This window comes from Palaemon carinicauda, chromosome 40 (genome assembly GCF_036898095.1).
Source record: "Palaemon carinicauda isolate YSFRI2023 chromosome 40, ASM3689809v2, whole genome shotgun sequence".
Taxonomy (NCBI): Eukaryota; Metazoa; Arthropoda; class Malacostraca; order Decapoda; family Palaemonidae; genus Palaemon; species Palaemon carinicauda.
The window spans coordinates 52903075-52920166 of NC_090764.1; the positions used below are offsets into that span (position 1 = coordinate 52903075).

Consider the following 17092-nt stretch of genomic DNA (forward strand, 5'->3'; position numbering starts at 1 on the left):
TTCCTTCGATGGATGAAAAGGATAGTCAGGACTAATAGGAACATCTGTTAACCTATTAGAATGCTCCTTGACACCCTCTGGTAAGGGTATCGGCCTGCCGCTGGAGGTGTTAGAAGCTGGAGGCAGAGGCGAAGATGTTGGTACCATACTTGCTCGCGATTCTAACACATCTGCTCATGAATTGCTCACGGAAATCATCGATTTGTTCGCAAAATCGCGAGTTTCGCGCGTCAACGGGCGCGATTCACAAGCAGAAGTGCTCGCAACAGGAGCACTAGGAGCCATACTAGAAGAGGAAGGTCTAACCCCTTCCTGCTGCCGCAAAGAAGCACCTACGTCCGACGAAGTCAGCAGAGAGGGCCTCGAGTAGGGACAACCCCGAGCATTGGAGAACATGTTTCCAAGCATCCCGTAGTCGAACTCTTTGCCAATACTTCCCAGGCGGTGAAAGGCACTGGGGGCTTAGCCAGACGCCTGTCTGAGGGACGGTCAATCTTATGATCAGGTTTAGACTGAGGTCGTTTAGGTGAAGGTCAGGTTGAGGGGCTACACGCTGCTGGGCTGCGCGAACGCCTACCTCTACCTCTAGACGAGGAACGTTTTTAATCGTGAATGTGCGGTTGGCGATCGTGAACGGGAGTGTCTAGCTCTCGTTCAAGAACGATGTGAGCATCGTGACTGCCAAGCTTACAAACGTGAGAGTCGGCCTTGCGAACGTGAACGTCATTCTCATGAACGGCGCCCGGGCGAGCGTGACCACAGCCCTTGTGAACAGGAGCGTTGTCCTCATGAGCGCGAGCGCCGTCCTCGTAATCTAGATCATAGTGATATAGACTGTGCTCATGATTGTGCAGAGCGCGATCGCAAGACTTCTCCTCGTGAAGAGTAACGCCTCTGGGGAGAGCATTGAGACCACGGGTCTCGTGAGTGTGAAGCTCTACAGCATGAACGCCTTCCAGAAGAAGAGCGTTCGGATCGTGATGACCTACAACCCATCTGATCTTCCGATTATCGCCAACGGCGACCATGGGAAGAGTGTCCAGAAGAGCGAGGCGATAGTGATGCTCGTCCTTTCATGCTGCTGGTGGTAGGAGCGATAGTATCCGGAAGATCAACACCTGCAACCGGCAAGTTCCGGAAGGAAGAAACGAAGGGTTGGAGGTTACAGGACGATGAGGTCCCAGGATGACGAGTGCGGTCGTCGTCAGCAGTAGGCCGTAAGAGAGGCGAATGCAAGCGATCACCTCGTCTGTGTGTGGAAGACCCAGAAGGCGACAGATGTACTTTAAACAGTTCCAGAGCGTAAGATGTTGATGAGAAGCGTTCTTCTTAGCACCGCCCTGAAGGAGACGCAGTTCTTCCTTTGAAGGGGGTCCCAAAATCCCTATTAAGGTTGGCCACACCTGCAAAACATCTGTAAGGGAAAATGGCTCCCCGGAAGCTGGAAATGAAGTTGCTCCTCTATGGGAAGCAACAATCACCCCCCAGTACTCCAGGGTTGCCAAGGAGTTAGTCAATCTGCGCTCCTACTCGATCGTCCCTCGGAAGAGCGCGAGCGAGAAGGAGCTTTTGAAAGAGATTTGGGGGTGCGAGACGAAAAAACGCGTTTTCCTCGCCCCTGAAGGAGAAAGATTACGCTTGGCCTTCTTCCTGCGCCATCCAAATTTCTCCCATTGGGAGGCAGTCCACTCCCTACACTCTGGGCAGGGCAAACCCTGCTCGCAGCGATGCTCTCTGCACAAAGGACACAGAGAGTACGGGTCTGTCTCCAACAAAGACATGAAGGTACTGCACGCAGCACCCTCGTGTCCTGGACAGATTCACATGAAGGCGATCATAGAGAAAACACGCACACCTGAAAAGAAAAAGAATATCAAAAAGTCCAGCGACAGTCTAGGAAGAGAGAGGACACGTCTGATCTCTACCGAGCCAAAAGATTGATTGATTTGAAGTTCTCTGGCATTCTGACAACCGAGCCAAAAATTAAGAAGAAAAAGTGAAGTACCTCACAGCTATGAGAGTATATACAGCAGGACCTCTACATACGATCGTAATTCGTTCTGGGAACTGCTTTTTATGTTAAAACAATCATATGGTGGAGCAAATATTCCCATAAGAATACACTATAATTTGTATAATTTGTTCCACAGCCCCAAAACCTATGATAACTCCTTAATAAATTACTACACATAATTACACATAACAATAATACAATTGCATTACATAAGAAAGATGTAAAAAAGAATAATTATAAAGAAATAATAAATAAAAAAGGTTTTTATTGTCACTTCATCTTAGAGACAGGCCAACGCAGGTGTAGGAATTGCTATGCAGGAGGAGACAGACAGTCAGCGAGGAGGTAGAGATGGTGACTGCGATAATGTACCGTAACTTACTGTAACTTACCCTATGTGAACTTTAACCTAACTTAGCTTATTTATTTTTTTTAATTTTTATATTTTATATTTTTTTACATTTTCTTTTTCTTTTTGATTTTTAATTTTCATCACTTTCACACAATTCAATCTTATTTTTCTTTGCTTCACTTTCTTTGCCAATCACTAGACCACTTCGTAAATTTTTTAAAGAAACTATCAAGAGAAAGTTGCTTGGTATGGCTTTTCAGAATTTTTCTGAAATGAGTTAAGCAGACATCACCGAATTGTGAAACTACACGGCAAACCTGAAGTTTCTGTGGGTGATACTTATTAATGAAATCAACCACGTGTTGATGATGTGCTAACATCTCTTTTATTTCAGCCGAACTTAAGATGTGCTCTACCTCCTTGATGTCCTCCGACTCACTCAACTGCGCTTGGAATTCATCATGCTGCATGGCATGCAGCTCCTTCAGTTCCTCGGTGGTGAGCTCTTCATGATGCTCCTCGACGAGTTCGGTGAGGTCATCTTCATCGACCTCCAGACCCATGGACTTGCCAAGGGATACAATCCCTTCTACGTCTTCCTCTATGGCAAACACAGGCCAAGCCCTCAAAATCTCTGGGAGAAACAGCATCAGGCCAAAGCTTCTTCCAAGCTGAATTCAGTGTTTGTCGAGTTACTCCCTTCCAAGCATGATCTATGATCTTCAAGCAGTGCACGATATTGAAATGGCTCCTCCAAAATTCACGCAAAGTTAAGCTAGTGCTTTGCGTGACATTAAAGCACTGCTTAAATAAGTACTTGGTGTAGAGCTTCTTAAAATTCGAGATGACTTGCTGGTCCATGGGCTGGAGGATAGGGGTGGTGTTCAGTGGAAGATACAGCACTGATGAATTTGAACTGGTCGATGATATCATCTTCGAGGGTGAGCAGGAGCATTATCCAAGCAAAGCAAGCACTTTAAAGGCAAATTCCTCTCCTGATGGAACTTCCTGACAACAGGGCCGAAAACTTGGTTTACCCATTCAACAAATAAATGCCTAGTAACCCAAGCCTTAGAATTAGCATGCCAGAAAACATGAAGCATGTCCTTATTGACTCCATGTGCCTTAAATGCCCTAAGGTTTTTGGAATAATAAACCAATAACTGACTTATTTTGCAGTCCCTGCTGGTGCTGGCACATAGGGCAAGAGTCAACTGATCCTTCATAGGCTTATGTCCAGGCATTGTCTTCTCTTCGGGGGTGATGTATGTTCGACTAGGCATCTTTTTCCAAAACAGATCGGTTTCATCACAATTAAAAACTTGCTGCTCTACATAGCCTTCATCCTCCACGATCTTTTCGAACTTCTTAACAAAATTGATAGCAGCCTTGGTGTCCGAACTTGAAGCCTCTCCGTGCCGAACAACTGAATGAATCCCGGTTCGTCTCTTAAATTTCTCGAACCAACCACGAGACGCCTTGAATTCCTCCATTGTAAGATCGGTTGAACACTCTCCTGCATCACCCCAGCGCCTGCCGCCTTCAAGTCACAATAGATAGCGCTGGTCTTCTCACAAATGATTGTTTCAGTGATCGTATCGCCAACAATCTCTTTGTCCTTTATCCATATTAACAAAAGGCGTTCCATCTCTTCCAGGGTAGGGCAATGATGTTTTGAAATAATGGTGATCCCTTTCGATGGTTTAACTGCTTTAATGGCTGCCTTCTGCTTGATGATCGTCGAGATTGTAGACATATTTCGGCCATATAGTTTAGCCAGATCACTCACACGCATTCCGCGCTCATGTTTTTCTATAATTTCTTGCTTCAATTCTAATTAAAGCATTGCCACCTTCCTTTTCTCACCACTACTAATACCTGTACCGAAACTAAGCTTCTTAGGACCCATGATTATACGTAAAATCAAAAATGAAACATGAGAAAAGGAAGATAGTAAGCACTGTTAATAACGGACCGAACAGAGGACAACCACACGATGCGCACGAGAACAGAGAACTGACCGACGCGACGCTCAATGGCGTCCCTCCGACGTGCTGCTGTCTACCGGCGTAAAGAAGAAACTACAACCGACGCTTCAAGAAAATTCTACGCGTATGATCTACGTGGGATGTTGGAACATGACTTCGGGTGTCGAGACGAAAATTTGATCGAATTTTACTTCAGGTGTTGGAACAATTGTATATAAGGGCAATCATATGTAGAGGTTCCACTGTACAGAGGTGGCTGGGTACCCACCCAGCCTACCCGCTCAAGCGGTTAGGCAGGGTTGCCAACTCGCACTTCAAGTCTAATAGCTACCTTCCAGCTTCGCCAAAAGATAATCCAAATAAATTACGGAAGGTTTGTTAGTATGGGAACAAATCTGTTTTTTACTGTTGTTACTGTTCTTAAAATATTTCATTTTAATTGTTCATTACTTCCAAATAGTTTATTTCCTTATTTCCTTTCCTCATTGGATCTATTTTTCCATATTGGAGCCCTTGTGCTTATAGCATCCTGCTTTTCCAATTAGGGTTGTAGCTTAGCTAGTAATAATAATAATAATAATAATAATAATATTAATGTCAACAGTTCATATTAGACTAATTAGTGTCGCACAAGTGTAGGGCAAATCTACATGACGGGCTAGAAAGTATTACAAGAATGGAATCGCCCTCACCCATCCACATTATATAGTAAAATGTAAAAGCCCACAAATAGACACTCTTGGAATCCATGATCCAGTTACACTTTTCAGTTACTAATATGAAGATGTTTTGATAAACTTAATATCGAAACATTTTAGGTACAGTATACTGATGATCCTACACCTGTGGCACTATTAGCTAAAACATTTTCTCCAATACGGTATCGATCCCCTGGAAATTTTATGATATAGGAAAAATCTACAGTATTTAATCAAAGGCCACATCTAATATGTGAGGCTCTTGAAACCTAACAAAGGTAATAAATTCCAGCGATTAACAGCCATTTCATTAAATCTAGGTGGTTCTACATCATTTGGGGCAACTACTCTGAAGTAATAAATCACCAAGTGAAAAAAACAAATTTTTGAGCAAATGAATACAAATAAAATCATAAAAAGTAATCACTTTGAAATAGGAAATTAAGAAAAACTCACCTTGAAAAAACACACCATTCTCTCTTGAAGGACACCTAATGTTTCTGCACCAGGAGGATTATACTGTGGCCATGTAAGCCCCTCTGCTGCAGCCATAGTCTTAACCTCATCTATATGGAGCCCCTCAACACTCCCAAAATTCTAGCAACAAGAAACATTTTACACATTATAACTTTGCTAGCCATATTGATTACTAGCAATAACAATAGTGAAAATTTCATAAAGTAGCTTTATCCAAAAGAAGTGAATCTTATAAAATATAATGGAAAAGTCCTTATTATTTGGATTAATCAAACAAGAATCTACACTTAAGCCTTAATATTAAAATTATCATTATCAAATTAATCTATTATAATTATTTACCATTATTTCTAGCCAGTTGCTCTTTTAATTGTTAAAATATAACGGGGGAAACTACTCATTGTGGAAAAAAATACAAAAGCAAAAAGCAGTATCTTTGAAATAACATTATTTCAATACATACCCAACGATCACTCTTCTACGTGCTTTAAAAGGGCTTTGTTTGACAGACTAAAAATCTAGGGGATTAGTATTGAATTTATATGAATAGCACTCCTACAATATTACTGTGCTTCTAGCCATGACTACTATGTTTGAAATGGTTATGTTTGCTTTGACAAACTACTGTATATGTAAGCAGGAGGGCATGATAGAATGAATTTATGAACTGATTTGAACATTGATTGGAACATGGGTAGGAGTAATCAATTAGGGATGGTTAAAAAAAGGACAAATTTTAAATGATTTGTATTTTTCTTAACTATACAAACCTGAAGCTCTTTACATAGTCTTATTATTTCGGCAAGGTGCAACTACCCTATGCTAGTTAGCGGAGGGGGGTAGCGGGCCTAACCCACCACCACACTCATATCAGCACTAGTAAACAACCATCATATTGCAATTGTGGCAGAACTTCTGGGGGATGATGATGGTGGGACCAGTAGGTGTAGACTTTCAGGTTTGCATAGTTAGGAAAAACACAAATTATTTAAAATTTGTCATTTATCCCTAAAACCAACTAGCTGGAGACTGTCCCGGGGTGCCACTCGGTGCTACGCACAAGCTGTTTAGAAGGCACCCTAACACCTCGTGACCCTTACAGGATGACAACCTCGGCAATCGCTACTAGCGTAGAATTTAGCAATGCGACTTGACCACGTAAGCGTAAAATTAGAGCTAAGCTCCTCACTTAACCTAGACATTGCCCGACTCCACCTCACACCCTGGATGCCGAGGCCCAAAACAGGGGAAAATGAAATAGGAAATGGCCCGTCACACATTCATTCTAGACTTACTTGCGGGTAACATCTGCCCTCAACAAACTGCTACTTGTCCTTCAAGGAAGCTGAGCAGTTGATTGACTGCATTTTGCACAGCTACCACAGGACTTAAGGTAAACGTGTCTTGGTTCCTATTTGTTATGTCTTGCAGGTAGTGGGTGGTGAACGTAGTTTGCCGTTTTCACACACCCGCTTGTAACACCTGCATCACAGAGAAATTCTTCTCAAAATGCCAGAGATGTGCTGACACTCTTGACATCATGGGCACGGAGATGGCGGCCAGAATGAGAGTGGTCTGATTATTTCAATTACTTGCCTGATCCAGGAAAATATAGTTCTTCATGATCTTCCCCTTGTATCTCCCCATGCTAATGAAGAGTCTATAGATTTATGGGCGGGCTCTCTCGGCTCTTTTAATGTGTTTCCTCAGCACCCTCACAGGGCAGAGTAAAAGTTGATTAGGATCATCTATTACGGACTGTATTACGGACTGGAGACTTTCAATCTGGAAGGGCCCGAATCTAGGATACACTACAGCCGGATTTCAAGTCTTAGCTACAAACTCAGGGATGAAACCGAGTGTCACTTGCCCACATCCCACTGAATGGGCGATGTCATAGGACAGACCATATAGCTCGGTGACTCTTGGCAGAAGGCCAAGCTAGAAGGAAACCATATTCAGGGTCAGGTCTCGATCTGATGCTTAACGAAGAGGTTTGTAATTGGCTCCTTTCAACGAACGTAGAACCTTAACTGCGTTCCAAGGTGGTCTGACTTCTCACTGAGGGCTTGTGTGCTCAAAACTCCATATGAGGAGAGATAACTCCGCCGAGGAGGAAATATTAACTTTATTCACCTTGAAGACAAGGCTCAAGGATGAGCGATAGCCTTTTACCGCCGATACTGAACATAGCTTTTCCTCCCTGAGGTACAATTAGAACTCTGCTATTGTTGGTATAGTGGCACTGAGAGGAGGCGATACACCGTCCACTACACCAACCACAAAAGATGGACCACTTTGCCTGATATATTGAAGCAGATGACTCCAAAAGGTATCTTCCATTCACTTGGCAACTGGTTTAAAAAAACCCTTCTTTGTGATAAGTTGCTGGATAACCTCCAGGCATGAAGACGAAGTGATGGGATCGCTTAATGGAATCTCTCCACATATGATTGTCTGAGTAGATCGGGAAGTGTGGGGAGCTCCCTCGTTGCCTCTATGAGCTTATGCAGTAGGTCGTGAAACCATTCTGCATGATGCCACAGTGGAGCTATTAGGGTCATCGACAGATTTTGAGATGCCATGACTTAGTTTAAGAGACTCCTTATTAGGTAGAAGGAAGGAAACACATAGATGTCTATCCTGTCCCCCGGATATTGGAGCTGGTTTAGGGACGTTGCAAACAGGTCATTTGTTGGCGAATCCAACAAAGTCAAAACTCTGTTGGCCATCTGTTATTTCAAGGACCATTCGGAGTCTACTATCTGAGTCCTCCTGCTCAGATTGTCTGTCAGCACGTTTTTCTTGCCCACGATGCATCGAGCTGAAAGGGTTACCGAATTGTTTTCCGTCCACCTGAGGATTTCCAAAGGTAGATGGCATATGTTCTGCGAAAAGGTACCTTCTTACTTGCTTGTTTATATGTGCCACTACTGTAGTATTGTTGCTCATCAGTACTACAATGTCCTGTAAGGGGCCAATGGAATTTCTTGAGGGCAAAAGGTCTTCAGCTGCCACTGTAGTGATCTGATGCTCAGATAACCGTTGGGAACTAACTTCTCTAGAGAAGTTAGGTGTCCCAGCAGCCTTTGCAACTGATGTGCAGGCAATTTGTCTCGCAAGAGGATGATCTGGGCTATCTCTCTCAATCTCTTTATTTGTTCCTCAGACAGAAAGATCTTGCCTGGTTTGGTCCCGATTCTCATTGGGTCTTGGGCTGGTTGTAAGTAAGACTTCTCGTAATTTACCATGATCCCCATATTTTGGCAAAATGCGAAAAGTCTCTCTTAATGGAGGAGATGGGACTCCCTCGAGTCTGCCAGAATCAGCCAATCATCTATGTAAACAAAGTAGACGAATGCCGTTCTTGTGTGCCCAAACGGACACTAGGGTGAAGACTTGCGTGAACTCCTGGGGTGCTATGGACAAGCCGAAACACAGCACCTTGAACTAGTATATCTCTCCTCCTAACGTGAATCTCTTAGGTACTTACTTGAGGATAGATGAATGGGGATCTGGAAGTAAGCATGCTTGAGGTCTAACGATATCATGAACTCCTGCAGTCTGACAGCCCGTCTGACTGTCTGGGCCATCTCCATCTTGAATGGGGCCTGATGTACGAACTCGTTCAAGGTCAAGAGATCGATGATTGGTCTTCAGCCTCCAGATCTCTTTTCTACAAGAAATAAACAACTGTAGAAGTCTGGGGTCCCTTCCAAGACCTCAAAGACACCATCCTACTCTAGCATAGTCTGTACTTCAGCCTGTAGGGCCTGTTCCTTTGCATAGCATAAGATAAGAACAAGAAATGTGTCTCGCCATAATTTTCAGTCCCACGCACTATTTAATTATTTATAAAGCAGTCAGAAGGGGAAAAGAGATTCATAGTGGTCAACAGCTTTCAGTGATATTCAAGGAATGGCTGAACATCTGTTTTAAGTGCTCAACACTACACTTCCAGCACACAGTATCAAAACTTGAGATGATTATATTTCAACAAATTTCATATCATCACATTGTGGTAATTTTAAAAAGATTTATTTAAAAAGTATGAATTTTTTTCAACAAATACAGACCAGACAATATAGGAGGAAAAAAAGGGCGAATAAAGAAAAAATTCATGGAAAGCTGGAACAAGCTTCATCATTTTTGTAATAGGATACTTAATAACATTAATTTTGCACCCTTCTACAGCCCAGGATTTGGCCGCCATCTTGGAAAAATGGCGGCGAAAAAAGTTTTTTTTTTTTTTCAAATATCTCACTTAGGACTTAACATAGCTGAAAGTTTACTGAAACATAAAATAACTGTCATAAAATTTCCTATAAAATCTCATTCATTTTTTTTTTTCATTTTTTGCACTGTTTTAGTGCCAGAAGTATGATGATATTTGAATCTGAATTTTTCCTACCCTTTGCACCTGAATAGCATGTGGTTATTTTTCTTGCATGCAATATTAAATAGAGCTTTAAGTTTCTGAGCAAACTGTAGCTCTTTTGTTTCAGAACTATGAAAACAGACCCATAACCTATCAGTGATTGCTATATTATGAAAAATTTTATTTTTATTACTAAAATAAATTTTTGAATATACTTACCCGGTGATTATATAAGCTGCAGCTCTGCTGCCCGACAGAAAAACTCTACGTTCAAAATACGCCAGCGATCGCTATGCAGGTAGGGGGTGTACATCAACAGCGCCATCTGTCGAGCAGGTACTCAGTACTCAATGTAAACACAGAACTCAATTTTCTCCTCGGTCCACTGGGTCTCTATTGGGGAGGAAGGGAGGGTCCTTTAATATATAATCACCGGGTAAGTATATTCAAAAATTTATTTTAGTAATAAAAATAACATTTTTCAATATTAAACTTAGCCGGTGATTATATAAGCTGATTCACACCCAGGGGGGTGGGTAGAGACCAGCATTACACGTTGACATTATTATGAGCTAAGTATTTTGTATTTCATTTTAGCAGTTATTCAAAATAACAAACATAAAATAAATAAGTACCTGGTAAGGAAGTCGACTTGAACAATTACTCTGCCTTTTTAAGTACGTCTTCCTTACGGAGCCTCGCGATCCTCTTAGGATGCTGAGCGACCCCTAGGATCTGAAGTATCAAGGGTTGCAACCCATACAACAGGACCTCATCAAAACCTCTAATCTAGGCGCTTCTCAAGAAATGACTTTGACCACCCGCCAAATCAAGTAGGATGCGAAAGGCTTCTTAGCCTTCCGGAAAACTCAAAAACAATAATAAAACATTTCAAGAGAAAGATTAAAAAGGTTATGGAATTAGGGAATTGTAGTGGTTGAGCCCTCACCCACTACTGCACTCGTTGCTACGAATGGTCCCAGAGTGTAGCAGTTCTCGTAAAGAGACTGGACATTCTTAAGATAAAAAGACGCGAACACTGACTTGCTTTTCCAATAGGTTGCGTCGATTATACTTTGCAGAGATCTATTTTGTTTAAAGGCCACGGAAGTTGCGACAGCTCTAACTTCGTGTGTCCTTACCTTCAGCAAAGCTTGGTCTTCCTCATTCAGATGGGAATGAGCTTCTCGTATTAACAGTCTGATAAAATAGGATAAAGCATTCTTTGACATAGGCAAAGATGGTTTCTTAACTGAACACCATAAAGCTTCAGACGGGTCTCGTAAAGGTTTAGTTCGTTTTAAATAGAACTTAAGAGCTCTTACAGGACATAAGACTCTTTCTAGTTCATTTCCAACCATACGAAAAGTTTGGAATATCGAACGATATTGGCCAAGGCCGAGAAGGCAGCTCGTTTTGGCTAGAAAACCAAGTTGTAGAACATGTAGCCGTTTCGGATGAGAATCCGATGTTCTTGCTGAAGGCATGAATCTCACTGACTCTTTTAGCTGTGGCTAAGCATACCAGGAAAAGAGTCTTTAAGGTGAGATCTTTCAGGGAGGCTGATTGTAGCGGTTCGAACCTGTCTGACATAAGGAATCTTAGTACCACGTCTAAATTCCAACCAGGTGTAACCAAACGACGCTCCTTCGTGGTCTCAAAAGACTTAAGGAGGTCCTGAAGATCTTTATTGTTGGAAAGATCTAAGCCTCTGTGACGGAAGACTGATGCCAACATGCTTCTGTAACCCTTGATAGTGGGAGCTGAAAGAGATCGTTCTTTCCTCAGATATAAGAGGAAGTCAGCTATTTGAGTTACAGCGGTACTGGTTGAGGATACGGATACTGACTTGCACCAGTTTCGGAAGATTTCCCACTTCGATTGGTAGACTCTAAGGGTGGATGTTCTCCTTGCTCTAGCAATCGCTCTGGCTGCCTCCTTCGAAAAGCTTCTAGCTCTCGAGAGTCTTTCGATAGTCTGAAGGCAGTCAGACGAAGAGCGTGGAGGCCTTGGTGTACCTTCTTTACGCGTGGCTGACGTAGAAGGTCCACCCTTAGGGGAAGTGTTCTGGGAACGTCTACTAGCCATCGAAGTACCTCGGTGAACCATTCTCTCGCGGGCCAGAGGGGAGCAACTAGCGTCAACCTTGTCCCTTCGTGAGAGGCGAACTTCTGCAGTACCTTGTTGACAATCTTGAACGGAGGGAATGCATAAAGATCTAGATGTGACCAATCTAGTAGAAAGGCATCTATATGAACTGCTGCTGGGTCCGGGATTGGTGAGCAAAATATTGGGAGCCTCTTGGTCATCGAGGTTGCGAAGAGATCTATGGTTGGCTGGCCCCAGGTGGCCCAAAGTTTCTTGCATACATCCTTGTGGAGGGTCCATTCTGTTGGAATTATTTGTCCCTTCCGACTGAGACAATCTGCCATGACATTCAAGTTGCCTTGGATGAACCTCGTTACTAGTGATATGTCTAGACCTTTTGACCAGGTGAGGAGGTCCCTTGCGATCTCGTACAACGTCAGAGAGTAGGTCCCTCCTTGCTTGGAGATGTACGCCAAAGCCGTGGTGTTGTCCGAGTTCACCTCCACCACTTTGCCTTGAAGGAGAGACCTGAAGCTTTTCCAGGTCAGACGTACTGCCAGTAGCTCCTTGCAGTTGAAATGCATTGTCCTTTGACTCGAGTTCCATAATCCCGAGCATTCCCGACCGTCTAATGTCGCACCCCAGCCTACGTCCGATGCGTCCGAGAAGAGAACGTGGTTGGGAGTCTGAACAGTCAGGGGAAGACCCTCTCTAAGGTTGATATAGTCCTTTCACCAAGTCAGACAAGACTTTATCTTTCCGGAAACCGGGATCGAGACCGCTTCTAGCGTCTTGTCCTTTTCCAGTGAAAAGCTAGATGGTATAGAAGAGGACGGAGGTGTAGTCTTCCTAGTGACACAAATTGATCCACGGATGACAGTGTCCCTACCAGACTCATCCACAGCCTGACTGAGCAGCGTTCTTTCTTCAGCATCTTCTGGATGGATAGCAGGGCTGGGGGCTGATCGTCTTGTTCAGCAACGTCCTCATCAGAGGGTTCCTCATCCGAAACTGATGAGGAAACGGCAACGGAGTGGGCAACGTCTGACTCGCTGAATCCGGTCGCACTGGTGGATGCGTGACGGAGCCGGACGCAATATCATGGAACTGCTGCACAGTCTGTGAACTGTCAACAACCATGGGTGCGCGAGGAAGTACAGCGTCAACCCGAAACTGTCTAGACCGTCTGGGTTGTGCAGTCAACACCCTACCGGGTTGCTGAGGTTGACGCACTGCGTCACAACAAGTCACCTCTGCTGGTTGTTGAACGTCCTGAACGTCAACAACCACCTCCGAGCGTCGCTTAACGTCAACGTGCGACTGGCAACCCACACTGGGTCGCATCGGTGGAGGAACCACCTCAGCTGGCAGACGCGAGTAGGTTACCTCAGCGTCAACAGGGCGCACAACCGACCGGTTGGAAGGTTGTTGGCCAGAAGGAGGAACCACCTCAACTGGCAGACGCGAGTAGGTTACCTCAGCGTCAACAGGGCGCACAACCGACCGGTTGGAAGGTTGTTGTCCAGAAGGAGGAACCACCTCAACTGGCAGACGCGAGTAGGTTACCTCAGCGTCAACAGGGCGCACAACCGACCGGTTGGAAGGTTGTTGGCCAGAAGGTTCTTCTCCGCATTTAAGTCCTCTATCAAGGACGCAAGCTTGGACTGCATGGCTTGCAGCAAAGCCCATTTAGGGTCTACGGGAGCAGGTGTGGCAACAGACGGGGTTAGCGACTGAGGCGGAACCGTTTACCATCCCTGAAAGCCTTGTTATGTGTGACATAATAGTACATCAAAACTTCAAAGGCTTGACAAAAGCTGAGAAGTTGACCTGTAAACAACTTGGAGCGTCTCCTGGCTAGGCGCCAGGGCGAGTCTACCAGAATTGAGAAGTCTATCTGGGCAGAGGCATGAACTCCCAAGCCGAGAACTTCTCTCGTGTCATATCAGACTCTCGCTCTATAAGCCAGTTTAAAAGAAGGGAAATCAAAGGCTGTATCCCTAAAAACTCCTCCTGGTGCAAAAACCAGTCGCCTAGCCAACGTAACGCTCTCTAGGAGAGCGAGAGAGCACTAGCTTAAAAACAACGGCTTCGAAGTAGCTAGGCCTAGTGTAAGTTCTGACGTTTAGGCGAACGAGGAGCAGCAGTTACAAGATCCGGACGAAGATCCTTAAAAAAAAAAATCATCATGATTTAATTAAAGTCCATAGGAGGCTAAGCAGCTTAAGGCTCCTCTCCATCTGACAGCGTCCTCAAGGGAATATCAGTAGGAGGGAGAACAGCAACTTCCTCATCTACAGGAACCTTGTCCGAAAAAAGCTAGGTTACCTCAGTGAGTCTCTCACTGGAGCATTAGTAGCAGACCAGAAGGCAACGTCATGTAACTGCTTGACAGTCTGTGAACTGTCAACAACTGAACTGTCAACCACAACAGGTGCGTGAGGACGTACAGTGTCCACTCGAGACTGCTTTGACTGTCTAGACTGAGCAGTCAAAACAACTCTAGAATGCGGAGGTTGACGCACCGCGTCAAAACAAAACAACTTAGACTGTTGTTGTACTTCGCGAACGTCAACGGAAGGTTCCGTGCGTCGCTGAACGTCAACATGCGGCTGGCAGGGTACACTGGAACGCATGGGTGGCGGGACTCTCTCAGCTGGAGTGCGGCAGAAGGTCGCCTCAGCGTCCACAGGACGCACAACCGTGGTTGGTTGTAGGCTAGAGGTTGGTGTCAACCTTCTCCGCAAGAAAGTCCTGCATCAATGACGTTAACTGAGACTGCATGGTCTGCAGCAAAGACCACTTAGGGTCTACAAGAGCAGGTGCGGCAACAGACGGTGTGACTGCCTGATGCGGTACCGCTTTGCCTCTCTTAGGAGGTGAGCAGTCGTCGGAAGACTGCAGCGAGTCCGAACTGACCCAGTGGCTACAACTGGGCCGTTGGACTTGCGCGGAAGGGACCGACTTGCGCTTAATAAGCCGCGAGACCTTGGTCCATGGTTTCTTACGAGAAACCTCTTCCGCAGACGAGAAATAAATGGGCTCTCTCGTCTTTGTGTGGGTGGGGCGATCTTCGGTAGATACGCCCGAAACCACGGAGGGAAAAACGTCTGTTCGTTGATCAAGGCCTCTCGAACCCATAAGTCGTTCGACATTACTTCTCCCCTGGGCTTGGGAGCTTGCAAGAGGTCCCGGACTAGGTGAACGACAGGCACGAACAGACGAACCCTCGGACGCAACACTGTAACACTTTGCGCATATCACTTTATCGATTTTCTGTTTTGCACTTATTCACTGAAATCGAAACTTTTACTGATTTCTACCTGAAACACGCAATTCTACTCTTCATTAAAAGGTAGTAATTGCGAAATCAGTCGTATAATGCAGCTCATTAATACTAGCAAAAAACAGAAAACATATATAAAGATAAAAAATTCAGTGGCTGGGAAAGAGACTAAACACTAGTTCAAATAAACTACGTTTACAATCTCTCACCGCACATAGCCTGGGGACAAGAATAAAACCCTAGAAACGTTTACCTTCCTCCCCGTACAGAGACTAGGGACGAGAGTAACACGAGAACGTTACCCGCTTGAACGGAACGTTTTCTCTCCTCTCTCTCCCTCCGTCTCTATCTCTCTCTCTCTTTCTCTCTTGATTACGCACCTAAGAGAAGAGCCCAATTATATATCGTCAAAAAAAAATTTTATTTGACTAAAGGAAAAAACTGAAAGGTTTTCCATATAAAAAGTTCCTTTAATTTAGAATTTAAAACATTTAAGCTAAGAAAGAATGAACAAAACGTCAGAATCGATTTACTCTTACTGCAAAGTGAAACCGTGAGACACTCTCTCTCTATCGTAACGATAGAGCGCATGTTGAACGTCCTGAACGTCAACAACTGCGTAGTCTAAAAAACTAAACGTTAGTTCATCTTTGAAAACAGTACGAAGACTATCAAAGAAAATCTTTCATAAAACATTAAATTTAAAAAGTTTTAAATTCTTTAAAGGCTAAATACGATATAACGGGCTCAACGTTGATTAACTTTGGTTCCAAGTTAGGACCGCCTACTATCAGGAAAGGTCGCATATAAACAAAACATAAAAATAGATCTATAACGTGTTAAGCAAAATTACTAAAAACCTAAACACACTTCCGTCTAAGGGAAGGGTCGGCCATTTAAAAGTAAAAGAGAGTCCATACTCTCTTTGTCACCATAATTTAATCTATCCAAAACGAGTTCAAGTTTTGAGATGAAGATAAAACACCTGCATAGCGAAAGCTCAAAACTAGAAATGTGTACTTCACCAAATATGTGAAAACCAATCCAGTAAGCAACAGCGAATTTAGTAGGTCTTGCCGGTGGCACGACAGAGAGAAAATTGAGTTCTGTGTTTACATTGAGTACTGAGTACCTGCTCGACAGATGGCGCTGTTGATGTACACCCCCTACCTGCATAGCGATCGCTGGCGTATTTTGAACGTAGAGTTTTTCTGTCGGGCAGCAGAGCTGCAGCTTATATAATCACCGGCTAAGTTTAATATTGAAAAAATGCCTTCATTAATGAAATGCTTTATTTGTGAAGGAGAACTTTCCAAGGGTGAGACTCGAGAAGTAAAAGAAAAAGGTGTGCTATTGATAGACTACAGCACTAAATGGAAAGATGGAAAACAATATCAATTAAAAGGCCTGGAGTGTGAAAGTGCATGAAAAATGTAGGAAGGTGTACATAAAAGCAAGGAATGCGAAAGCTTTCCGGTCAAGACAGGAACAATCTCAAGTACCTACAACATGTCGGAAAAGTTTAATCCCAGATTTTGACTTTCTTAATAATTGTGTTTGTTGAAAGGATGCTTCATATGATTTTTTGAAAAAACAAAGCAAAAAAACTTTTAAGTGAGCATGAATCTGTTCATCGTGTAGAGACTCTTCATGTTGGGATGCTATTTTGAAAGCTGGTGAAATAAGAAATGATGAGCCATCACAAAAGTGATACAGTTATAGAGGCAATGACACATGCTTTTAACGACAGTACAGTACCTGGAAGAAAATGGAGAATAATGTCACTTTACTTTCAGTAAAATTTTTGAGGC

General features: G+C 43.7%; 1 protein-coding gene across 1 annotated transcript in view; it reads right to left on the reverse strand.

The window, feature by feature from the left end:
• Positions 1-17092, reverse strand: part of LOC137631785 (fructose-2,6-bisphosphatase TIGAR-like) — a 135330-nt gene that overhangs the window by 47828 nt on the left and 70410 nt on the right. Inside the window, exon 5 of the mRNA XM_068363744.1 lies at positions 5509-5649. Within this exon, the coding sequence (XP_068219845.1) occupies positions 5509-5649 (141 nt within the window). The remainder of the gene's footprint in view (positions 1-5508; positions 5650-17092) is intronic.